Source organism: Bombus huntii, chromosome 14, assembly GCF_024542735.1.
Source record: "Bombus huntii isolate Logan2020A chromosome 14, iyBomHunt1.1, whole genome shotgun sequence".
NCBI lineage: Eukaryota > Metazoa > Arthropoda > Insecta > Hymenoptera > Apidae > Bombus > Bombus huntii.
This window is the reverse complement of record NC_066251.1, coordinates 2174680-2200160: the sequence shown is the minus strand read 5'-3', so window position 1 is coordinate 2200160 and position 25481 is coordinate 2174680. Positions and strand designations below refer to the sequence as shown.

The 25481-nt window shown below is 31.0% G+C and overlaps 7 protein-coding genes across 20 annotated transcripts in view; 3 read left to right on the top strand and 4 right to left on the bottom strand.

The window, feature by feature from the left end:
• Positions 1 to 1366, top strand: part of LOC126872905 (probable chitinase 10) — a 31248-nt gene extending 29882 nt beyond the window's left edge. Inside the window, exons 14-16 of the mRNA XM_050633156.1 lie at positions 59 to 181; positions 299 to 500; positions 598 to 1366. Of these exons, the coding sequence (XP_050489113.1) occupies positions 59 to 181; positions 299 to 500; positions 598 to 806 (534 nt within the window). The 3' untranslated portion in view covers positions 807 to 1366. The remainder of the gene's footprint in view (positions 1 to 58; positions 182 to 298; positions 501 to 597) is intronic.
• A 236-nt stretch (positions 1367 to 1602) lies between these two features.
• Positions 1603 to 8102, bottom strand: LOC126872901 (chaoptin-like). Its single transcript, XM_050633139.1, has 10 exons — positions 7932 to 8102; positions 7420 to 7609; positions 6816 to 6963; positions 6525 to 6635; positions 5671 to 6417; positions 5341 to 5489; positions 4248 to 5030; positions 3333 to 4087; positions 2603 to 3119; positions 1603 to 2354 (listed from the first exon to the last, which is right to left on the bottom strand). The coding sequence occupies exons 1-10, from the start codon at positions 7959 to 7961 to the stop codon at positions 2011 to 2013; spliced, it is 3774 nt and encodes a 1257-aa protein (XP_050489096.1). The 5' UTR covers positions 7962 to 8102; the 3' UTR covers positions 1603 to 2010.
• A 90-nt stretch (positions 8103 to 8192) lies between these two features.
• Positions 8193 to 15928, top strand: LOC126872910 (WD repeat-containing protein 37). Of its 10 annotated transcripts, none has more exons than XM_050633177.1 (9): positions 8195 to 8333; positions 8756 to 8859; positions 13349 to 13624; positions 13882 to 14007; positions 14106 to 14357; positions 14585 to 14804; positions 14975 to 15262; positions 15353 to 15599; positions 15768 to 15928. In XM_050633177.1, the coding sequence occupies exons 3-9, from the start codon at positions 13357 to 13359 to the stop codon at positions 15891 to 15893; spliced, it is 1527 nt and encodes a 508-aa protein (XP_050489134.1). In that variant the 5' UTR covers positions 8195 to 8333; positions 8756 to 8859; positions 13349 to 13356; the 3' UTR covers positions 15894 to 15928. The 10 variants fall into 10 exon arrangements, with proteins under 10 accessions (XP_050489132.1, XP_050489134.1, XP_050489129.1 ...); XM_050633172.1 differs by having other exon boundaries at positions 8756 to 8969; XM_050633174.1 differs by lacking the exon at positions 8756 to 8859 and adding an exon at positions 8884 to 8969 and having other exon boundaries at positions 8202 to 8333.
• Positions 8984 to 11629, bottom strand: LOC126872913 (tRNA pseudouridine(38/39) synthase). Its single transcript, XM_050633188.1, has 6 exons — positions 11483 to 11629; positions 11069 to 11196; positions 10422 to 10987; positions 9760 to 10051; positions 9190 to 9326; positions 8984 to 9108 (listed from the first exon to the last, which is right to left on the bottom strand). The coding sequence occupies exons 1-6, from the start codon at positions 11552 to 11554 to the stop codon at positions 9029 to 9031; spliced, it is 1275 nt and encodes a 424-aa protein (XP_050489145.1). The 5' UTR covers positions 11555 to 11629; the 3' UTR covers positions 8984 to 9028.
• LOC126872917 (protein ARV1) lies at positions 15901 to 20502 on the bottom strand. 2 transcript variants are annotated; one of them, XM_050633194.1, is made up of 3 exons: positions 20354 to 20502; positions 16330 to 16840; positions 15901 to 16104 (listed from the first exon to the last, which is right to left on the bottom strand). In XM_050633194.1, exons 1-3 carry the CDS (start codon positions 20435 to 20437, stop codon positions 15989 to 15991), a joined length of 711 nt encoding a protein of 236 aa, XP_050489151.1. In that variant the 5' UTR covers positions 20438 to 20502; the 3' UTR covers positions 15901 to 15988. The 2 variants fall into 2 exon arrangements, with proteins under 2 accessions (XP_050489151.1, XP_050489152.1); XM_050633195.1 differs by lacking the exon at positions 20354 to 20502 and adding an exon at positions 16917 to 16983.
• On the top strand, positions 17087 to 24573 carry LOC126872915 (1,5-anhydro-D-fructose reductase). Of its 2 annotated transcripts, none has more exons than XM_050633192.1 (4): positions 17087 to 17176; positions 23291 to 23458; positions 23601 to 23954; positions 24031 to 24573. In XM_050633192.1, exons 1-4 carry the CDS (start codon positions 17153 to 17155, stop codon positions 24403 to 24405), a joined length of 921 nt encoding a protein of 306 aa, XP_050489149.1. In that variant the 5' UTR covers positions 17087 to 17152; the 3' UTR covers positions 24406 to 24573. The 2 variants fall into 2 exon arrangements, with proteins under 2 accessions (XP_050489149.1, XP_050489148.1); XM_050633191.1 differs by lacking the exon at positions 17087 to 17176 and adding an exon at positions 20781 to 20996.
• LOC126872912 (jerky protein homolog-like) lies at positions 17129 to 20056 on the bottom strand. 3 transcript variants are annotated; one of them, XM_050633187.1, is made up of 4 exons: positions 19596 to 20055; positions 19448 to 19515; positions 17987 to 19123; positions 17129 to 17907 (listed from the first exon to the last, which is right to left on the bottom strand). In XM_050633187.1, the coding sequence occupies exons 3-4, from the start codon at positions 18986 to 18988 to the stop codon at positions 17455 to 17457; spliced, it is 1455 nt and encodes a 484-aa protein (XP_050489144.1). In that variant the 5' UTR covers positions 18989 to 19123; positions 19448 to 19515; positions 19596 to 20055; the 3' UTR covers positions 17129 to 17454. The 3 variants fall into 3 exon arrangements, with proteins under 3 accessions (XP_050489144.1, XP_050489143.1, XP_050489142.1); XM_050633186.1 differs by having other exon boundaries at positions 17987 to 19021; positions 19150 to 20056; XM_050633185.1 differs by having other exon boundaries at positions 17987 to 19515.
• Positions 24574 to 25481: the final 908 nt, after the last annotated feature.

The following is a 25481-nucleotide window of genomic DNA, read 5'->3' as shown; positions in this document are numbered from 1 at the left end:
GTATACTAACCTCTTGTCCAACACGTGGCATTAACAGAAATACTAAATGAATGTATAGATTTGTACCTTCCTCAGTGAAGAGAACACTACGCTAGTATGGGATAGTGAGCAACAAGTTCCTTTCGCGTACAGAGAAGATCAGTGGGTTGGATTCGATGACGAAAGAAGCCTTATAAATAAGGTAAGAGAAACGCTAACGTCAATATTTCTTTTGAAAGTCGACGAAAATATCAGAGACGCGCGTCAATTTGTATCGCGATTAATATAATTAACTCACAATTTGTGTTTATTACATTAGATGCAATGGCTCAAAGAAGAAGGCTTTGGAGGTATAATGATCTGGTCGGTGGATATGGATGACTTCAGAGGAAGTTGCGGAGCTGGCAAGTATCCATTAATCAAAGCTATGATGAAAGAGCTGCGAGACTATAAAGTGAAATTGGAATACGATGGGCCTTACGAATCTCATTTGAGGAATGGGAGGTACACCACCAAAGATCGTAAGTGTTTATTATTTATTATCTTGTCACAATTTTATAGAGCTCGATTAATTTCATAGAACTGATCAACTGACCAATTCTCGAAAAATCGTTTCAGCGAATGAGGTAAGCTGTGATGAAGAAGACAACCACATATCTTATCATCCTGACAAGAACGACTGCACTATGTACTATATGTGTGAGGGCGAAAGGAAGCATCACATGCCCTGCCCGGTAAATCTGGTATTTAATCCCAATGAAAATGTTTGCGATTGGCCTGAAAACGTTGACGGATGCGTACAACACACGCAGGCACCACCAGTGTAAAAAAAAAGAGAAAAAAAATAATGGGAAGAAACAAAGATAATATCTATTTAAGGATATTTTTCTGCGGCTCGCGATTATACTGTAAAACGCGAAGAACATTCACACGACGTTAATTAGTATAGTAACGTTAATTAAAAAAAAAGATCGTAATTCGTCGAAAAAAAAAGCGGAAACACGATAATCGTTAATCGACGAGAAGTTTTGTTATCAAGAAATCTTTTTTTATTCGAGAATTTTTATTCCTTCTCCTTACTCCAATTTCCCCTCTTCCCCCTCTTTAAAACTTTTACTTTTTTCCCTTAAATTCTCCTCCTATCTCCCATTGATTCTGTCTAACTATGCGTTTCTCATGTGTATAAACCGCGCACTATGTCCAACTACTGTGACAGATACATTTTGTAAATAAAAAGAAATGAGATTCTCCGAAAAAAGAATTCATATCTCGCTTGTAACGGCGAAAAAAAGTAAATTGTACGTACTATTAACTAGTAATTCCGTTTTATTTTGTAACTTTACATAAGAAGAACTTTACATAAAAAGAAGATAATTTGTTGTTCGTATGGCTTTTGTCTTTGGTTTAAGCTTATCCCTGCTACTTTCATTTCGAACTCAATAAGAACAACGATATAAATAAGTAGCAACACTCAGTTTAACCCTTAATCATTGTAATTATAACCACTAATCCAAAATATTGATACCATCAATAATAACAAGTTTAGTTTAAGTCGTTATTATACTTAGTTATCTCGCAGTTGAAATTAAATTATGAAATCAGTTTGTAACAACCACCTATACAGTCTTACTATAAAAATCCTTTATTTTTCAAACATAAATAATAACATGTTAAACAAACAGCTAGTATTAAACTTACCACTAGTAAAGGTAACATCATTTGTGCGCATACTTTTCTTACATTAATATTTAAGTCTCATCAACGCTGTTAAATTAAATCAAATTATTTAACACAACATATTTACATATTTTTGTAAATATAAATTTAACACTTTGCCACTCATAAATTTCTCCTCTGTAATTGTCATTGAAGACAATGATTTTAAATCATTCAAAAACCACTATGAAAAAAACTATATTTTAATTCCTATATTTATTTAAATATAAGAATTAAATATATTTGATTCCCTTATGATGTACATGTTGAAATAAAATATCTGGGAGATGGTAAAACCATAATAACCTCTTCGTTTTAATATAAAATAAACGATTCAGTAGGCGCGATTATCGTTAGGAGAATGATGTCCACTATAGCCAGCCAAGTGGTAGCTAGTCTTTCGTAGTTACCAGAGCTAAGAGCAGAGGCTTGACAGGCAGTGTGAGGGGTCCCTAAAGTTAATAGAACTTTGTCAGACGAATATGACGGCGTGGTTTCCGTACAGACAGCTCTTCCAGCGATCGTTCTCAGCTGTCGAGCATCCGATTGAGAAGCTGTATGGATCTGACGAGACTCTCGTAGCCATCTTCGTAACCATAAGCTGAGCCAAGCGATCTCGCAATCGCATTCAAGAGGATTTCCAGATACCTGTAAACCGCCTGAAAAACAACGACACAGTTGTGTTTTCTTTTTCTTTAAATATAAGAGTTCTAATTACATTTTCTTCATTATATACATATGCATATACTACATATGTGTCGCGTAATTTTCAAGAAAGAGAAACTTATTAATCAAAATTTGTTTGTATCGAGTACAATACACACTTGTATGAACGTATTGTGCAAACCAAAGATCAGCCTGCATTTTTTAAGCCGTAAATATTAAATAATTTAATTGCTTCACGTACCAGCAACCATATTGGTGCCAACGCTCTCCCACGAAAGATTCCCATAAATAACCGAAGGACTAAGTTCGTTGATATGATTGTTCCTCAAGTCCAAAGTCAATTGGGAGAGTCTCTTCGTCAAAGAAAGAAACATATCGGACTGCAGTCTCCGGACTCGAGTATCCCTGATCCTTAATATCAATTCACCACCTTCAATAGTAGAGAACGCTTCTGAGGAAATTACCTCGAGATCACTTCCCGAAATAGTCAATTCTCTGAGCTGCTTTGTGAAAGCGTTTTGTATCTGATGTTTCAGCAAATGTTCTGTTACTTGAATCTCCACGGTTCTTAATGGTAATCCAGTTAACAGATGTCGGAGATGAAATCCATCCGCTTCAGGCCACGTTTGAATCCGAAGATGTTTCAGATATTTTAAGACGCGAAGGCAATCTTTGTCCACCGATCTGGTTTTATTCAGGTTTCTTAGATTCAGTTTCTCCAATCTTGGGTAACCCAGGAAGCTCTCTTTCGTCAGTTCCTAAATTTTTAATTTTATTAGCGAATATTTTTTGACAATTTTTTAAACACATAAAACACATTCATTTCGTTATAAAGACAGTAGACAAAATTTTATTTGTCTATAGGAAATAAGTTTCAAAGTTTAAAATATTATCTCTTGCTATTCTTCAAAACTTTTAAACGAAAATGAAAATATTGTATAAATCGACAGAAATACGATCAAAGAACTCACCTCTATTGGATTGCCAGACACATCAAGTTCTCTCAACAGACTTAATTTCACATTGGGCATAGAAGTCAACGAATCGTTCACCAACCACAGGATCTTCAAATCCTTCAAATACTGGAACTGCTTGTCAGACGTCGAGTGTATATGATTAAAAGACAGATCTAAGACGTTTAAATTCGTCAGTGGAAGAAGAGGTATGTCTCTAAGACCGCAATTAGCCAAATACAACTGCCTTAACCCAGGCAAGTAATGAAAGAGTTCCTTAAAATTCGCTTGAAGAATATTTTGAGATACATTGAGGCTTAGAAGTTTTCCCAAAGAAACAAACGAATTGTCTGGCAGGATGGTTAGCCTGTTATGCGCCAAATTTAAAGAAACCAATTGCGAAGTTGGGAAAGCAGTCGAGTCTAGGTGATCCACAAAATTGTCCGCTAAATTAAGATCCCGTAAGGTATAGCCAACCTCGAGAAAAGATGGCGACGGTACCACGGTGAATTTATTCTTACTTAGGTCAAGAATCTCCAATTTTGTCCCTTCGAAAACGTCTCTTGGTAGGGATCTTATTTTATTCCCAGACAAATTCAGGATTCGTAAATTCTTTAGATTACGGAATTGCTCGGTGGATAGTTGAGTGATCTGATTTCCACTTAAATCTAACTGTTGCAGTAATTCTAAACCGTGGAAAGATTGTTTCCGTAAGCTTTCTACCTTGTTGTTTCGTAGATTTAGCGTTTCCAAGTGTCTCAACGTAAAGGTGCCTAGAAAAATTTGCTATTAATAAAAAGTTAATGAAATTTTGATTGGTAAGATGCATCATACTACAAAGAAAGAACAAAAAGACCAATCAACGATGCATTAACGATGTTTCATTACAGTCAAGGAACTGGATAATAACGATATAGTAAAATATTGTTTTACCTGATTCAAGAACAACGATGAAATTACTCTGCAGATCCAAACTTTTCAACTCCGGTGTTCCATAAAACGTGTCCGCCGGCAAATGACTGATGTTATTGAAACTCAAATCCAATCTCGTCAAATTATTCGTGAAGCTTCCAGAATTTATGGTCGAAATCGCGTTATATGAAACGTTGAGAGCAAAATCTGGCCCGCCGATTTCCGCGATCGCGTCCAGATCTAGCATCACCAATTTGTTGAACTCCAAATGAAGGAAACGCAAGCTAGGCAAACCGTAAAATGCATTTTTCTCCATTTTAGTGATCCGATTGTAAGCCAACGATAGCGTCACCAATTCCGGGCAATCCATAATGGAATCGGAATTAAGAATCTTTATTCTATTCCCGGTCAGATCCAGCGATCTCAATTCGGTCAGATTGTGAAAGCTGAAGTCTGGAATGGCTTCGAGGAAATTGTAACCGAGCTTCACATCTCGAAGCTCGGGATGGACGCTGGACAGAAATATTCGTTCAGGCAGATAGTGAAGTCGATTCGATTCCAGGTTGATGTAGCGTAATCGCTGGAAGGAATAAAACGCGGTCGCCTCGATTGTCTGAAAGTTGTTGTTATCCAAAACGAGCCACAGTAAATTCGAAAGGGGCCTGAGTGCCCGTTGAGGGAACACGTCGGTCGCGAAAGCGAAGCTCAACTCGAGAATGTCGAGGCTCTCCTCGATACCAACGAAGCAATCGTCGTCGAGCTCTGTTAAGTGGTTGAAAGACAAACTGAGCTCTTTCAGCTTCCCTGAAAGTGATCGAGAGATTGGCATTTCCTCTTTACTCATCTTTTTCTGTATACGGCATTACCATAAAATAAACAAGCTGTAAAATATTATATAAGATGACTAAATATTATATAGAAGAATAAAACAAGTACAAATGGGAAATATATTTAAATGTAAAATTGAAAACTGACCATTGAATCTCATGACCAAAATTATTTAAGATCGTATTTTAATTAATCACATATATGGCAACTTATCCTATGATTTTATGATAATATATGGTAATAAACCAAATAGTTGCGACAGAAGGAGATCTAAACTGAAGCTTACTTGCTCCTTTGAACGTTTCGTCTTTCAATTTCGTCAAGATATTGTTTCTAAGCAAGAGAATTTCAAGATCCTCTGCCCATTCGAAGTCACCCGGCTGAATATGAGAGATTTTGTTGTAGCCGAGATTAAGATGGAGTAACCTCTGGCACCTATTTCGTAAAACATCGTATCATTAAATATGGATATTAAATGGCGTAAATATTATTTACAACTGTATATCGATCTCTCAGTTCTCCAATATTGAGCAATTCTTGCTACCAAATCGCAAAACAGGATGAACTCTAAACATCGAACAGTCAAGTGCAGACACGAATTAAAGAAGCAAGGCACCTGGTTACAGCCGCAACTGGTACAGCATCCAAGCTATTCGTAGCCAACGAAAGCGCCCGTAAATTCTCTGCAAATTCATAAAATGCATCGCCAGATATGTTCCTTATGTCGTTATTAGCAAGATACAGGTACGACAACTTCTTCAATCGACTAACTGCTGCAGGAACACTGGAAAGATCGTTATTCTCCAGGTTCAGATATTCCAGCATATCCTCAAGCCCTCGGAAAGCGTCATCGTCAACGTTCTTGATCGTATTCGAGGACAAGTGAATCCTTTTAGTCTCGAGACCATCAAAAATACCAGCAGTTAACGATGTTAACTTATTGCTGTCCAGATTGAAATCTTTAATCTTCAAGGTTCGGTTGGTCAGGCTTAGTGTACCAATCCATTCGATGCAATTTTCGCTGACGTCGACCAGTTCTAAATTTGAACTTTGAAAATCGGGCAGTTCAAGGCTTTTAAAATCGTTGCCTCTCAGATACAACCACGTGAGATGTCTTAAGGATTTCAAGGAGGATGGAAAGGATTTTAAAAGGTTGCTGTTGAGACTTAGAGTGTGTATATTGGGAGGTAGACTGTCTTCCGATAGTTCCTCGATGTTATTGTTGTCGAGATTCAACCAAGCCAGGGATTCGAACGTGTTGAATATTTTTGGTATCTCGATGATTGAATTATCTCCAAAGAAGGCGTTTGTTAGTGCATCCTTCGAGTGTCCCCAGTCACCATCCAGCGATGTTAAATGATTACTAGAAATACAACTTTTCTGTTATAATTATACAGTTTTATGATTTGATAGATTGATTCTATTATTGAATTAATTAGAACCTTTGCCGAATTTCCTCTACATTTTTACCTGTGCATGTTGAGCCAGTTTAGTTTCTTCAGGTCGCGAAAAACCTTAAATGGCACGTCCTCCAAGGCATTGTAACTGAGATCCAGTGAACGTAAACTATCCGCAATACCTCTAATAACATATATTCCCTTAAATGAAGCATCACATGCACCTCTTGAAGATATAACAATTAGATACTTACAAATTATTATTCTCTTATCTTGTTACAAAATATTACATTTAACAGATGAAACAAAACAATACAAACATCGAAAACATATAATTTCATTATCTTCCGTCATACTAACTTACGAAAAGGATTTATCACCAATGTTGGACAATCGATTGCTCATTAATCCCAAAGCTTCGACACCGACTGAACTCGTGAGTGCGTCGTTGTCCAACGCCTGGATCCCAGATCCAACTACATCCAACTGAGCCACGTAACTTACGGAGACATCTATCATTAAATATATCTTTTTTAATTTAAATACGGATTTTGTGTGTAAAATACGAAAGCACGAAGGACCATCCAATCTTGAATGATTCAGTGAATAAATTATTGTATTCGTCGTAAGAGCTAATATTTAAAAACAAAGCAAGAAATATAGCATTGCACCTTAAAAAATGAAAATAGGTCTAAAAAATTTCTTTCTTTCATTAATATTAAATAGTTTCTTCGTTAAAAGAAAAAGAAGACAATGACTTCTGTGCAATGTAATTTTTATTACAGAAATTTTTCTTTTGTTCTGTACTTTCATAGTTTTTAAGCTATCAAAGCTGACGATTATTGCCTCGTTGTACGTGAAATAATTATAGTTATAGTTATAGTCCGTACCCGTAGCTTTATCCATCTCTATAACTTTCAAACGTGACGATTCAGTAAAATTGAGTTTGTAAAATATGATAAACCTACCTGGAAATCTGGCAAATGGTATTCCTATGCAATTGATATCCATCTTCGTGAAATCTTCATCGTCTTGAATCCAACACATACACATGGTGTTGAACGTACATGGTACGCTATAGCATTTTATGACACTCGACATACAAAAGATAAAAAGGATCTCTATGTATATACGGTCCACCTGCTTGTTTAACAACATCTGTATTGAATAAACAAAGAAACTAATCAATTTAGTGCAATTATGCATATATATATATACATAAAAATTTCTTTTTACAAATTGTTCAAGTCCAATTTTGAAAAACTAAAGTGAAGATCCAGTTGTGCATTGGTATAAAATCTTAAATATTTTCAAACAATAGAAAATGAATGTATGTGGTATCATCCTAAGAAGAATGACTTACGTAAATAAAAAAAATGAATAACAAGCGGTAAAAATGACAATATACCACGGAGAACATTGAACTTAGTAAATAAATAAGCGAATAATCATGCAAAATAAAACAGAGTAAGAGATATACCTTTCTGGATGACAATGTTCGGCAGCTCATATAAACTGGCACTCGTCAAATTAATTTTCGTGATCGTCTAACCATTTTAAAACGAACTAGGGATCTTTCATTAGTTTACACGTTCTATTTTTCATGGCCATGCTAAAGGCAAGCAGCAAGAAAGCAACAGAACGCAAACTCGGGCAGACTGATGCTAAAGAGCGCAAGTATGAAGCCGGGAGACGCAAAAGCGCATGTTCCTCCGGGTCTATGGATCGAAGTAGAAACCAAAACAAAGCTACAGCTGCAGTCAGACTGATGCGATCAATTTTGTAAAATAGATTTTGTGGTTTTTATCGAAAGCATATTAGTTTCTAATCCTTTTGATTTCATAAAATATAAGAAGAAATAGGAGATTCTTCCTACTACGGGGTAAATTAACGATAAACAATATTGAATCGAATCTGTACGATTTAATGGAATGTATTAAACGTAAAATAGTTCCAGTAAAATTGCATTTGTCTGTGAACTGAGATTTTTTTCATTTTAGCTAAAAATTTCTTATTCTATCAATAGGAGTCCGCATACAGATAAATGAATTGAGAAATAATTTTGAGAAAAAGCTTTAAATAGAAATTAATCGAGCAATAACTAAAACTTGACTTTAATAATATATAGATGAAATGCAATTATACGAAACTAATTAAAGATACTAAGGTCTTTAAGCTACAAAATGCTTTTGTATAACAGCTTTGATTCATTTTGCCATTGATACGGAACGACATTGCTTCTCGAAATCTATTTTTATAAATCGATATGAATTTGATCACGGAATTGAGGCGTTTACTTTACAGTGACGCCTTAAAAGTTGATGTACAATTTTTTGCCGCCATTTTAATCTACTTTGAATGAAAGTGTGCTGCCAGTATTAGAACAACCTAAGGCATATCACAAGCAGGTTGTATTTCGTATATATTTTTAGTGTGTTTAGTGTGTTCAATGCGTGTTTAGAGATGAGAAAGGATTGAACAAGGCTGGAAGTATAAGAAGGTCACTATGAGCCATAAAGTATGTATAATAAATTAACAAAATTAAAATCTTTTATTATTAAAAAAGGACTGATACATTTACTTATCGTCGCTATTGTCTGGGTCTTCTTTCTTCTTTTTCTTACTTTCGTAATGTTTTATTTTACTTTCTAAGCTTTCTGAAAATCAATTGTACGTTTAATATGATTATCTCCTTGCAAAAAATTGGTAAAAGAATATTAACGGATTTGTATACTAACCACAAGTAGGTCGTTTCATTAAACGTTGATACACTCTAGGTTGTATACCAAGTAATAGACAATCACTTTGAAAAAGCATATCTTTACAATCCGTTGTATTTTCTAAATCCGATAACATATTTTCAATCATAACTGATCTGTTAAAATCGAAATTGCATTATTTTTATTTATAAAAAAATATAAATAGACAGAGCAATTATCTATAACCTTTTCCGGGTTAAAAATAGATAAATGTTTTAATTCTTAATGAGGGAGAATCTCATTTTACACGAGAAATCACATTCGTTCTGTTTATATCGACGATTTTAGAATCATAATATGCACATATGAGATTGTAAAAATCGAAATAAAAAATATAAATAATATTCAAAATAAGATATACATAGTAAAAAATAATACTGTATAAAACATTTTAAAATATCTGGTCTAAATGGTATGTACATGAGACGTATGTAATTCACGCGGTAAAACAGGTGTAATTTATATTTTTTCTGAAAACGTTTATAAGATCATATTTATGTACTTTAGTTTATTAAAGTACGTAATTTATTAGAGTACTTTACTACGTACTTTACTGTGTTCAAAGTCCAATCTCTTTGTAAAAATTTTATTGTATTTATCAATTCATCCTTATCGATATACCACTCCATCGTGTCGTACTCACAATACCAAAGATTTAATGGTATTTCATGAGCTAAATTATATTGTGGTTTCCTAGGACATTTTTCAATATCTAGAAGCTCTAAAATAATTTCCGGTTTCTCGTTTCCTTGACCAATAAGAAACAAAACACCCATTAAGCAACGAATTTGATGCCATAAAAATGCTTGACTTGTTATAATCAATTGACACACGTCATATCCTACAAAGAAACATATAACATACAATATTTTACAATACATAAACGAACGTAGTACACTAACGAATAAATAAATATATTATAAAAAAATCGCAATAGAGCAAATTTTTGTTTATAATTTTTAAAAAATCTTTTAAATAAAAATCACTATTATAACAAAATAACATGTATGTACGAAAGATAGAAAAAGCACATAACATCGCAATTGTTACACTTACTACTCCGATATTTAATGCCAAAAATTTGTACTAATAGTAATGCTATTTTAAAAGAAATTTACAATCAGATTCAATGCATTCTTAATATACTATAAATATATAAATAAATATAATATTGCTTAATTACATATGTTTAGATCAAACGCAATAATTACCTGAAATATTTCTAAAATCTCGACGATACAGACATACTTTTGCATCAATAACTTTTCTTTGATAATTAGTAACACCATTGGCAACATCCATTTTACAAATATTTCGAAAATCATGCTCTCCTATAGTATATTTAACAGCTTTATCCATTGAATCTATATTTAAATTTCCTCTTGGGAAAAAGTACTTGTAGGTTCGAAATTTACAGTTAAATCTTGCTGAAAAATTACTAGATGCTGGGCACCATGCGATACATCTTATGTTAGAAGGGAGCAGCCTATTTAATATTTTACAATATGGAAGCTCATCTTCTAATTTACATTGATCCTCTGGATTTAATTTACTCCTTAAATCTATGGAAATCACTTGTGAAAATGAACTGACACCTTTGTCAGTCCTCCCACATCTATGATAATTTGATGTTTCACGTGACTCTATACAACAACTTTTTATTAATGCTTCAAACAAATGCTCCTCGATTGTATTATCAGTGCTTTCTTGTACAACATAACCGTTATAATTCCATCCAAGATAATAGAATTTTAAAAGAATATGTCTCTTATTACACCTAAAATTAAAATAGTTTATATTGAAATAAATAGTTTCTTTATCATAATATTTATTTTTATAGTTATATAGATTTACATACTTTGAAAAATCAAATGGTTTTTGTGATTTATGAATATCTTTATTTTTTGATTTTTCTTTTATTTTATTTCTCGCTGCTTTCAGTTGCTTATTTTCTTCTTCCAATTTTATTATCTTTTCTATCAGTTCCTAACAAAGATATGTTACTTAGAATAAAATATTTATACCATATACTATTATAATGGTTCCTTTCAACAAGGAATTGTATATTTTTTGTCATTATTAACTATGACTTAAATATTAGAACATAATGCAAAGTAGTGAAGTGATATAAAAAAAGCAACATAATCATAAGATTTCCATATTTTAATCTAAGAAAAATATACGTAGCTTAATTGATTGATAGTTTATTTATCAGATTATTAACAAATATAATTTATTTATTAAATCAGATAATTAAAGTAAATATATTTACCGCCTTGCTGAGCAACTGAAGTTCTTCTTTCTCCAAAGTTTCTTGTGTTTTCTTTTTATCCATACTTGACATGATCTTATAGTTTTATATAATAACGACACGAATATTATATTATTAGAAGATGTATTAAAAGTTACAAAAAATTACAATACTTAGCATATAATTATTAAAGAATACAATTAATATTTTTTACAAAGATTTATTATGTTTATAATTACATTATTTGAGATATTCCAAAAAAAAGTATGAGTATTATATAAAACAAAATATTAAAAGAATTACAAAATGTATATTATTACTAAGTCTAATGCAATCTATTAAAAAATGACATATAACCTCAAATAAAAGAATGATATATAACCTCAAATGAAAGGAGAGAATATATTAAAGAAAAATACTAAAATTCGATTTACAAAATATAAGTGCATTTATTTACAATAAAATATACGAAAAAATCATTTTAATTAGTATTTAATACATCTCAGGATACAATAAATCTCACGATATAAACGAATATCAAATTATACATATGTACATACATATGAATACAAATATCAAATCCTCTGAGTGCTGACAAAACACGAAAATACCTTATCTGTATTAACACAAAGATATGTAAAATATTAAACTTTTCGAAGAAATTTAACATTATGCGATGTAATAAAAACATACATTTGTTACGAAAACAAAATTAAAATACTTTCACTATTTCAAAATTTGTGATTTCATTTTGATCATACACAATAAAAGATTTAGAGTTACAATTGCAAGAACAAGCTAACAAAAAGTTAAAAGATTGTTTTAGTACACCTTTGTAACAGTTTAAAACATTTTTTACATTTTACATTCACTTTACATTTTTACGGCTCTATATATGTGTATTACGCGAGTAGAAAGTATTATTAGTAATTATACATACAAGGTTTTTTTCTGTAATTTGAACTTGATACAGTTGAACTCGTAGTGCTATATTTATGCATTTATGTACAGTTCCTTATTCTATTTTTTTAATTCTAATAAATTTTTTCTTAATTTAATTGTGGTTTTATTATATTTAGATTTGTTCTGTATATATTGACCCTATACCCTATGTAAGTATGGTATACTCGAAATCAATTCACAACTGAATTTGTCATTTAATCTTATTTTGCATTATGTATAAATTGTGTTCCCATATTTTTATTAGATTTGGTAATAGCTCCCAAATATTTTAGTTTAGACATTGTAATTTAGATTATCTTTAAACAAGTACTGACGAACCCTGCAACCGCGAAGTAGTATTCCATGGTAAGAAAAATCTAGTTAACCATCTGGATGTTATAAATATCTATTATTTTAAGACTATCGTAAGACAGTACTTATCCTATTTTAAATATTTCCAATAAATTCACAAATCTTTGAAATATGTGCGTTTATGTATGTACACATGATATGTTATACACATATTGCAATTTCAATGTATTAATTGTAATTTAGTTAAATACATTGTTGTTGTTATTGTATTTCTAAACGAAGCTATCTAAAGTACTTAAAGAAATATAAATGTAGAAAATATAATTATTGTACCATATTATACAGTGATATGTGTTTACATAAATATAAATATAAGAAGGAAGAAAATAATATATGTATATGCACAGTGAGTACTTATTAAGTGGTTAGTATGTGTAATAATGAAAATTATTATATTATAAGTATTACACGTATTCTTACAATTTTATTATATTATACATTTTTAAATAAATTTTAATATTTAAAATATATTGCTTTGCAGAGCTAAAATTATTAAATATAATCTTGTAATCATATAATATAAACAAAGATAATATATCATAAGTACATCATTTTAAATGTATAATATTTCAGAGTCAAAGATGCCTGGAGAACCATCTATGACTAGTGGAAATAAAAGTGCTGGGAAAATCAAACGGATTTCTATTCCAAGAGTACAAAGTAGTACAGATACAGAATTGCAATCACAAAGTGGATCTACTCCATTGCAACCAACTGCACTTCACTATGCAGCTTTTCGTACAGACCCTGATGATAATATACTTCCACCAGCTTTACGATGTCGACTTTTTGAATTATTTCAACAAATAGAAAAAGAATTTGAGATTCTTTACACAGAAAATTTGGGATGTATGAAAATATTGATATTTTTATATGTTATATGCTATGAATATTAGTTTTTATAATGAAATATAGAAAGCTTTTATCTATTACTTTTTATATAATTTAAAAAATATCTTTATAATTGAGGCTTTTAAGAATATAAATAAGCAATGTCAAATAAGATGATTAAAATAATTTTTAGTAAATTTTACTTATTAACTTTATGTTGCTAAAAAAAAAGTATAATCTTATTAATATATATGTTTCCAAACATCTCAATTTAGTACAAGAGAAGATAGATACTCTTAATGAGAGGCTTGAAAGAGAGTGTTATGGTTCTGGAGAACGGAGCTTACCTCTTGGAGATGTTGCAGACTTTCCAGATACAAAAAGTCTTTCCAAACAAAAATGTAAGAATGTAAATAATTAAGAGCAAGGGAGAATTGGAAAGTTATCTCATTCTTTTTCATTTATGTTCAAATATTAAAAATATATATGTTGTTTACAGCTATGGCAGGGAATTCAGCACCAAAAACAAAAACAACTTCTAATAAGTTAAAAGCACAAACTAGTAAAATAGTTTCCAGTTTTAAAACACCAACTATGACATGTAGTATGCAAAGAGAATATTTTGGGCATCGGGATGGTGTTTGGGAAGTTTCTGTTGGAAGAGCAGGTCAAATTATTGCTACAGCTTCTGCTGATCACAGTGCTAGAGTTTGGGCTATGGACAGTGGGCGTTGTTTATTGCAGTATATTGGTTTGTTTTTCTTTAAGTTACAGTTTTACGTATTCTTATATATTTTATTAGTATTTACAAACTATACAAAAATATTTCCATTAGTATTGGGTTGGCAACTAAGTGATTGCAGATTTTGTCATTAGGTGGTAATATTTATAGTATAATAAGTTCTATAAAGTACACATTATACATAAAATAATAATTTTGTTATTTGATAAATAGAATATTTCTCATTTAATTTATAGGTCATTCTGGCTCTGTTAACTCCGTACGTTTTCATCCTACCAAAGAGTTGGCACTCACGTCAAGTGGAGATAATACTGCTCATGTGTGGCAAGCTGCTGTAGATTGGGATTTACCTAAAAGACAGAATTCATCTGAAGACCTTTCAGGGTTGAGTTCTGATAGAAATCTTAGTGGTGTGATTGCTTTGAATGAGGAACAAGAAGAACCACCTACACTAAGGTAATATTTATGGAAAGCCAATTTAAATTTCCTTATCATTCAATTAAATTTTTAATCTAAGTTACACTTTAATGAATGAAAGTTATTACAATACAAAGAGTTGTTCTTACATAGTTCTAAATAGGAAATCCACATTTCAGTATATATTTATACTTCGTAAAATATTACAGAACTCCAATACGAGAGTTATTAGGACATACGGGTGTCGTAATGGCTGCAGATTGGTTACCTGATGCAGAGCAGATAGTCACTGCTTCTTGGGATAGAACTGCAAATCTTTATGATGTAGAAACTGGAGAAATTATTCACACATTATGTGGACACGATCAAGAACTTTCTCATGTATCAACTCATCATACGCAACGACTTTGCGTTACTTCGAGTAAGGACAGTACTTTTCGTCTGTGGGATTTTAGGGAGCCCATTCATTCGGTTTCCGTTTTCCAAGCACATACTGAGTAAGTAATAATTGATGATGAATTTGTTAAATCTGATGAATCATGGTATAAAATGAAATGTTCTTAAACACTACATATTTTAAAATACAGGACTGTGACATCAGCGGTCTTCACGCGTGAAGATAAAATCGTTTCCGGCTCGGATGATCGAAGTGTAAAAGTATGGGAATTACGAAATATACGAAGTCCTTTAGCTACAATTCGAGGTGACAGTGCCGCTAACCGATTAGCCGTATCAAGCACTAGCATCGTTGCAATTCCACATGATAATAGACAAATTAGATTATTTGATCTTAACGGTCAACGATTAGCTAGATTGCCTAGAACTAGCAGACAGGTAAGTAAAAATTTCACCTTATGTCCTATAGTATCGTTACTTTAATCTTTCTTTGCATATCTTGTGATAATTTAGACTTAAAATTTCACGGTGAATTTAAAAAAAGAATTTGTATTTTATACTGAGAATATAAAAATAAAAATACTTTAAACTTGATTTTGATTTCAGGGTCACCAGAGAATGGTCTCGTCTGTAGCCTGGGCTGAAGATAGCGGGGGGGTCTGTAACTTATTCTCTTGTGGTTTTGATAGATTAGTTCTTGGATGGAGTATCATACCTCTTAAGGAATGTTAAATACATGTATATTACAAATATATTTATTTAGTTTAGTTTAATGTTATATTATACCAAACAGGATTACAAAATCAAATTCAATTAAAAATAAATAATTATACTAATTTTAAAACTTCAAACGTCGTGAAGGAAAAATTAGGTGTGCAATTGTAAACCACTATGCCTATTCCCAAAATTATTAAAGATTCCAGTCTTCTATTGTTGGTTGCCACTGAAATTATATAACATATAGATATATTAATAATAACTATAAATAATTTATTCTAATTATAAGTATGGTTATACGATTATAGTAATAGGATGAGTTTAACCGCTATATGCGTGAAGCATTCATCAACTTAGCACCGAAAGGTGTTTTAACTTAATCACCACATCCTAGAAGATTCATACGTAACAAATAAATAAAATATAATATAAACTATATGAAATTTCTTACCTGAATAGGTAGTAAGTAAGCAAAGAAGAGTATATCCCAATATAAGCAAGTAATGGGGCGTTAGAAAAACATGTCCCCATGTAATTTCTAACAGTCCTAATAATTTTCCAGATCCACCAATGATTAAAGCTTTCATTAACTGTATCACACTACATTTGTTTGAATTAGTTGGGTAAAAATACCACTTCACTTTAGTACAGAAAATTACGGCGAAGACAAAAGTAGCGAGAGCGAAAGCAGTGTTGAATAATATTAGATAGACACTACATTTTCCATTAAAATTAGGTTGAAATATCTTCCAATATTGAACATACTGATTGCTATTGTTACATAGAAAGAAATTTCGGAAAGATTCAATAAGCCACAAAATTATTACTAGTTTCCAACACGGCGTTATATCACAATTGTGAAGCAAATGCCTGTATGCTTGTCTTTTAAGCAATATTAAGTCAACCAAGATTATTACTGGATCGTATTCAATATATTTATCTGCCAAGAGATCACATGTTCCCTGAAATGAATAAAAATAAATTATTAACCATTTAGAAGCAAGAAATAATTCTTTTTTATAATAGAAGTTATTTTACAGTATAAAGTTCCAAAATAGTAACTTTAGAAAAACTTGGAGTATTGATTTTGAACATTAAACCAATAAGAAAAGTTCATGTACACAAATGTCTGATGAGGTTTATTTGTCAAGTTATAATAAGAAAAGAATGTTATATGTAATTTTATTACGGACACTTTATTACGAAATCAATAACAAAATACAAAAAAGATATAGAAACAAATGTAAAGGTTTAAAAATAGAAGTGCAGAAAACATGGCAACAGGAATAAGTAATAACGTAAGTTATCACGAATACTAAAATTATTTGGTATTTGCTTAATAAATATCTACAAATATGATACACATACTTGTATACAAAAAACATACTTTTGTGTTATGTATATATTATATCATAATACGTCACATAGCTTGGAAATTTGTAAGCTATGATTAAACGTTTATAACAATAGTTATATCGAAGTAGTCTTCTGACGATAGGCCATGTATTACGTACGATTTAAATGGTACATCGCTGGTGTAAAAATAATGATAACAATAACTATAACAGGGACAATATTATCTTTCTTGCTTTTTATTAAAATGATCTATTATTCGTTTTGCATCGGCTTCAATTTCTGGTTCGATTTTACTCAGCATCCTTAAATTATACAATAGACGATCAATTTCTTCGTCTTCTATCAGAGAAGGAGATGATTCAAATTTGCAAATTTGTTTCAAAATTGCAGTTTCCTCTGGAATGATTTCCGCCTGTTCGCATCCGGAAATCCACTCTGTTATTTCTTCAGCAGACATCACGTCGATAGATTGCTCTGCATTCTGTTCATCGGTGACCGTAGAATTTTCTGTTTTAATGTTATTAAATTCAAACTGTCTGTTAAGAATTTTCACCCAGGAACTACGAATGTTTTGTGGTGTAACATTATTCCATGCTTCGCTAATGTAATCGATGCAATCCTTAATATCGTAATCAGCATAAAACTGTGTAAGTCCGTCGTTATACTGGAGTACCTATGAAGAAGAAATGTATATGAGAAAATTGCATTATTATAAATATTATTTTAAACGAAGTATTAAACGTACAACATACCCGACGAAGTAGTTCAAGCCGAAATATCTTTTTACATTGAGTAATTACGCCTCGGTCCATAGGTTGGATCAACGAGGACGTATTCGGTGGTAAAAATATTAACATAAAGTGGCCATCATCCAGTTCCTTTTTTTCAAGTTTGTGTGCCTTGAAATTGTCAACGAGCAATATTACTTTTCCTTTACGTTGTTCCTGTAATTGGCGCTCTTTCACACTTTGCTTAAAATGATTGGTATACCATTCTCGAAAAATATCTTCGTTAACCCAAGCATTACAATGACTTTTATATACCACCGGTAACGTATCCTTACAATGTTTCAATGCTCGGGGATTTGCGAATTTATTTACAAAGAGTAATGGCAATTTGTGTGTACCGCTAGTGTTTGCACAAAATGCCACAGTTACTATGTCTGTTTTTCTGTTTTCTCCTTTTATGATCAGATATTTTTCCTCGTGAACTAATGTCTTCCACGGAAGTGCTTTCCAAAGTAAACTAGTCTCGTCCATGTTATACACATCTTCTTCGTTTATATCTTCTTTTACTAGTATTTGTAAAAATTCACGTATAAAATTATTCGCGGCGATTTCATTCGGATCTGTCGTGTTCTTGCCAATATCATATTTTTTCTTCCAGTTCTGGAGCCAACCTCGACTTGCTTTAAAATTCGAGGTACTGGGAAACTCTGTCTCTATTTCTTTAGCTTTATTTATTAAAATATTATCTGTTAAACAGTCTCCTAACAACTTTCTTTGCTGAAACCAACGATACAATTTGGACTCCAAATCGGTATATATAGGTATCCGTTGTCTCTTCATTTCCCGGTACTTTGGATTCGCCGCGAAGTTGCGAATCGCCTTCGAGTGCTGCCGGTATCGTCGTATTGTTCTGTTACTGAGTCCATATTCACAGGCAATACTACTCACAGTCATGCCATCTTCTAATTTTTCTAGGATATCTAGCCGATCTGCTATGCTTGTGTTATTACCAGAAGGGGATGTCATCACGAACTATCAAGTTATCAGTAACCGCAGTAACTGAAAGTTCAGCAAATTTTGTTCTTATTATCACTTGATGTTAATTCTTCACCAAAGCATAATTTTTCCGGGTGTTTCATTCACTTCGTATCCGCTTCAAACCTATTGCACGTTATATGAATACTTACATACTTCATAGGAATGATATGTAGTAGTGCCGCGTTAGCTGACTGAGAGTTTGCCGTGTTAGCTGATGGCCATTATCTCTATCAGTTCTTGGAAGCGACTCCGTAGAGAGGCACCTAACATATTTATTTTGACCTCGATATTTCGTGTCAGGTATCTTTATCTCGTTCTCGCTTAACGGAGAAGAAAAACATTCGGATTTTCCTAGAATTCTACCTCCTTTGACAGTTGGTCAGATATTACTTCAAGCTACTGGTCAACTAACGCTGCACTTCTTTGCAGTAAATTATGAATTAATACATTAAGCAATCAATTGGTTTAGCCAGCCACGTCCAGAGCTGTATGAGTCTTGTAGATGCACTTTAAATCTTAGATTGCAGAAGTTCCGTTAAGTATCATATATCGATGACTATATATAATTACGAAAAAACTGCTCATCATTTAATACTTTTGTCTGAGGTCGAATCGCCGAAGCAGTACATCCAATTCTCTTCGTCTGAATAAACTACATAAACCGAAATTTAAAAAAAAGTTCTTATAAAGAGTACAATCATACGAACAATAATAGAAACTAACGTAGTGATAAAGAACATAAGGAATATTTGTTATAGGAATAATCGTTTTTGTTGCTTGGAACACAAGTAAATTGAGCGAGAAAATAAATGCAATTAAATGTAAGCATAGGTTGTATTAATTTATTGACTGTGAAATGGTGAAACTCAATTAACCACGAATATCGATAAAATCCGTACCCGTTTTCCTGCCATAATACAGACGGATCATCAGACAATATATGCTTTTACTTGGTTCAGTTGATATGGCTACTCTGAAGAATGCGCGTTGTTTTTCCACGTAAAGGAGTCCGCGATTATCAAGGGACATGATCAATAATATATTCGACAGTAAAATGAGTTTCAAAATTTGGCGAATATCTAGATATTTTGCAACCTTAAATGTTTCGTTATTTATTCTTATGTTATCTAAGCATAAATGCAACTGTAATTTTCTTACATAAATTTTATTTTGGAACATTATTCTGTAAAACTGTGTATTATTTGTAAATAAGTGAAATATGATATAAAATAAAAAATTGGCTACTATATTCATTCATTTATTTATAAAACAATTTTCGTATGCGATTATTTCGAGAAATGAAACTAATTTTTGATTTCTATAAAAAATAAATTTATATAATATATGACATACACATTTTAAAAGCTTTAGAACACTTGGACAGTATCTCCTATAAAGCTCTTCCACCTCAGCTCCACAATTTACACATCGATACATTATAAAATCACTTATCGTTTTAATTTATCTTTTGTTCTGTAATATTTCCAGATCACCTGCAGTAAACAGACATTACCTAAAATTCATAACATTACATCATTTCTGTCATGAACTTTAAATCTGGATAATTTTGATTAATAAGAGAAAAAAGAGAAAAAAGTCGAATTTCACTGTTTTCTTAATTATTCGTTATATTGCCTTATGACTTATATTGTTTTATCGTTACCAGAATTAATTATAACATACAGTGTTCGATATGTATGTAAAAATGTGAATACATTTCTTTTAAGAATGATTACATAAACAATTAACCTTGAAAGTTAAAACTAATAAAGAATGGAAAATGCCGCAATTACTGCATGCCTGCCTGATCAAGGTTGTATACGATTGTGTACACATGCTTAAAGAGAAAGTCAAGTTAGTTTTAAGAAACTGGAATCGGTATTACAGTTATTCAGTTATTCTACAAAGTTGCTACTGTACACAAGCAATGGAGAACGGCACTATTTTGCTTCCGAATGGACACTTAATGCCAATAGTCGGTTTTGGTACATGGCAGGTAAACTTGTTGTAAAATAAAAAATTTTTGTAAACAAAATTATTTTTTATACAATACTGTCGTTAAATACTCAAACGCAAACGTTAATGTATCAAATATTAAAATGTACAGATATACTTTCGTACCATTCGCTACGATTAATTTTTAAACGTTGTATATAATTTTATTCATAATGAAATACTTCTTTTACAGTCTGTAAATTTAATTTCATTAATTTACAATCCTATGTAATAATTCCTCTATTTAATATCAAATTTTATAAAATCTACTATTTTTTGAGTGAGAAAAGTTTGATTACAAATTACATATATGAAGATTTAATCTCAAAAGTATGGAAACTGTTAATTCGAATAGTACCTATGTCATGTTATTATTGTATAAAGCATTACAATAACAAAGATACAACATTTTATTGTGTATTCATGACTGTATATGTGTATTGTGGTATTATATAAATTAATTGTGTAAATGAAGATTTAACATAGATCTATGTATCAACTTGCTTGATTTAAAGTGTAATATTTTTTTCAAGAATATAATAGTAATAGCAAATGTTTTCTATTTAATTATGAAAATGTGGATCAAAATATATCATTATCCTAATATGGTAATAAAAATTTCTAATACAATCATAAATTTTTAATATGACATATCAATATATATAACAAAAGAATGAAGAATTGATTTACACATGTATCTTGACAAAATTATTTGAGTTACTGAATATTTTATATCTTTTTGATGTCCCACATATCTTTGATTAAAAAAGGAATATCAAAATTATATTCACAAATGCCTTAAGAAAGATAGAATACAAATAACTATACATACAACTTTAATTAAAATAAAAAATATATATATCGCCATGCAATTAAATAATCTCACATGTTATAGTATGTTCATATGCATAGATTTAATTTAAAATTAAGACCAGTAACATATAGTTTTTATTAAATATTTATTATTAATAGCTACATAATTTCAACTTATTACACTGTAGGAACTTCAATAAAAGTGCCCATAAGTTATATATACATATAATTAGTATAGTTTCTAACCTCACATTCTAAAGCACAAGTATCGCTAATTTATACATTCAATTTTAAAAGCTTTATTTCTCTTAATCTCCAATATTTTTATAGCAATAGTTAGAATAAGCTGTAAAAATAGTCTACTAATATTTATATTAATTTTGTTAAAAGAATAAGTAAAACGTAATAATACTATACCTAGTAACAGGTTACATATTTCTTTTACACAGTTATAATCTTGATTAGTTCATGTCTTAGAAAGAAAGAAAGATCACTTTTTACGTAAAATTTAAATAAAATGCAAGAACATAACTTTTACAGAAAATATTTAGTTTAGTCATACATGTATGACAGAACACTAGATTGAACACAAATGATAGTTGTGCGCATGCATGATACAGCTTTGTCGAACACCATTTTCATAATGACCACATTATCAAAATACATAAATTACTTAAATTATTTATCTAAATACCGATTCGACGTTTTATTTTAATTAAAGTGACCGTACATTTACGTTGACTGAAAACTGTCGAGGAAATGGATACAAACATATATGATATTCCGATCTTTTAATAAACAAATTATTACAAGGACTTAAAAACAATATAAAATATCTACCCATACACAGGATATTCGTATTACTACTAGCGTCTTTTTACAAATATGTATAAAAAATGATAGAGAAAAAGGTTTTATAGTATCTTAAAATCAATACAATAGTACATATGCAATTTCTTATATTTGTAATGTTTCTCTGAAAAACGAAAGTAACGTTTAGTTTTTTATATGGAATACTATATACATATCTCTTTATGTACATAGCCGTGGTACATACTATATGAAATAGCGATTGCCCAGAAACATTCAACCGTAACGTAATAGCATACAAACCTTTGAAATCATATTTATAAGTAGTTTGAATATTCAATATTTTTAATAACAATTATGTACAAGAATATACTAGCTTTAGTTCTTTTGACTACATTTTAAAATGTAAATTGAACATAAATACATCAATATTGTTTTAGTTATCTTTTTTACAAATTGTATAATTTCATTTAAACAGTTATCGCGGGAAAGGAAAATAATTATTAATGAATTTCTATCTCATAAGTGGGATTCGGTTCTTGATAATTAGTTATTTCTGCATCTTAGGTATTATCACGCTTAAATGCTATATATAATTTAATTAATAAAAAAATACTTCCCCTACAAAGTTATATTTCCTAATGATTTAAAAAGCATGTTATAATGTTTTAGGCAAGTGAAGAAGAATTACAGGACGCACTGAACATTGCTTTAGAGGCAGGATACAGACATATCGATACAGCACCAGTATATGAAAATGAAAAAGTAATTGGTCACGTTCTTAAAAAATGGTTTGATTCTGGAAGAATTAAACGATCTGACATTTTCGTTGTTACGAAGGTAATATCAGCTATATATCTAACGTCGTATTTACATGAAAATATTTATTGTAATATAATTGGATGGAGAAAATATTAACGAAATTGTTAAAAATAATATCGAGACATAAAGGATCAGTAAAAATTATTTTTTACACTTGTAGCTTCCTTGTGTCGGAAATAGACCAGAAGATGTTGAAACATGGATAAAAAGATCTTTAAAAGATTTGCAGTTAGAATATGTAGATCTATATTTGGTTCACGCTCCATTCGGTTTTAAGAAAGTTGGGGAAGATTTACATCCTAAGGATGAAAATGGACAAATATTACTTGATCTTAGTACAGATCATGTAAAAGTTTGGGCTGAAATGGAGAAACAAGTAGAATGCGGACGAGCTAAAGCAATTGGGCTATCAAATTTTAATATCCCTCAAATCAAACGAATTTTAAAAAATGCAAAAGTAAAAGTATCAATGCTGCAAATTGAATTACATGTTTTTTTCCAACAGAAAGAACTGGTAAGATGCTTTTTTCTTTAAACACATTCTTTTTATTACGAAATTATTTGACATAAAATAAAATAATATTTTACAGGTAAAGTATTGTAAAGAGGAAAACATCTTTATAACAGCCTATTCGCCGCTTGGTTCGCGCAGTCTTGTTAAATTACTAAATAGAACGGAAAAAATCCCAGATATGTTACAAAACGATGTAGTACTAAAAATAGCAAAAGAGTACAAAAAATCACCTGCACAAATTTTATTGCGATTCATTATACAAAACGAAATCGTAGTTATCCCTAAAAGTACAAACCCTCAAAGAATTAAGGAAAATAAAGAACTATTCGATTGGAAACTTAAACCAGAGGACATGCAGAAATTAAAAAATCTCGATCTTGGTGAATCTGGTAGAATTTGTGATTTTGAATTTTTTAAGGGAGTAAGGAATCATCCTGAGTTTCCTTTTTAAACCTTTCGTAGATTCGTATGACTTAAATATGTACACTGCAATATATATTTACTATACGCAAAAATAGTAACTTTATAGAAATAAATATTTTTAATTGCCTGAATATGTTTCAAATTTCTATAAATATATGTATTAAAAAAAAATATCATATCTTTATTTCTGCTCTCACTGCATTGTTCTTTTTTCTTTTTGCTTTATTCTTATTATCTAAAATGAAATCAATACCATCAATGTTTCATCAATGAAATCAATTTTTTATCCTAATAAAACAAAACATCTTAAACAGTGAAAAAGTGTATCCTAAATCGAAAAAAATGTTACTACGAAACGCATGGAAAAGAAAAGAACCGTGTGTAATTTATCTTCCTTGAAGCATTACAATAATATTTTTTAAACTTTACTCACAAGTAAAATAAACTACTGGCACCTATTTGAGAAAACCAATAACATATTATTAGTTACGTGTTATACGAGTCTTGTACTTCGAAATGAAAAATTTGAAATGTATTAACCTTGATTAGACAATATGAATTAAATAATTGAATGAAGCGTGTGTCAATTAAATATGAAAAGAGAAAACACGTGATTGTAAAATGCATAAAAAATCCCTGGTGTTAGTAAAGATAGGAACCAGACAATATAAATAATCTTATCTATAAACAAACAATATTGTTCTTCGGTAGCATGTAAGTAGAATGGGGCGCAGCTGTGTAAATTAGTGTGAAACCAGAGAGGAGTAGGGAGATTGCCAATGTGCATGGGTGAAACTCAGCCAAAAGTACGCTCCATGAATTGCCTCTAGTGGTTAAATAACCGAACTATACACACATTTCTCCACAGGTGCTTTTGCTGAGAGAAACGTGCATAAACACGGCATCGAGGTGAGAGGGAAATAGGTTCGTTTCGAAATATTGTAAACTTGCGAATTGAAATGAATAATACAATCTTATTTTATAAATAAACAAAGCGTTTAAATCTTTTAAAATAAGGAGGCATTCCTTAGCGGAATATAAAAATAAAAATAGCAGTTTTTTTTTATCAGGAGAACATAGCATTAGAGGAATTGACATCAGATT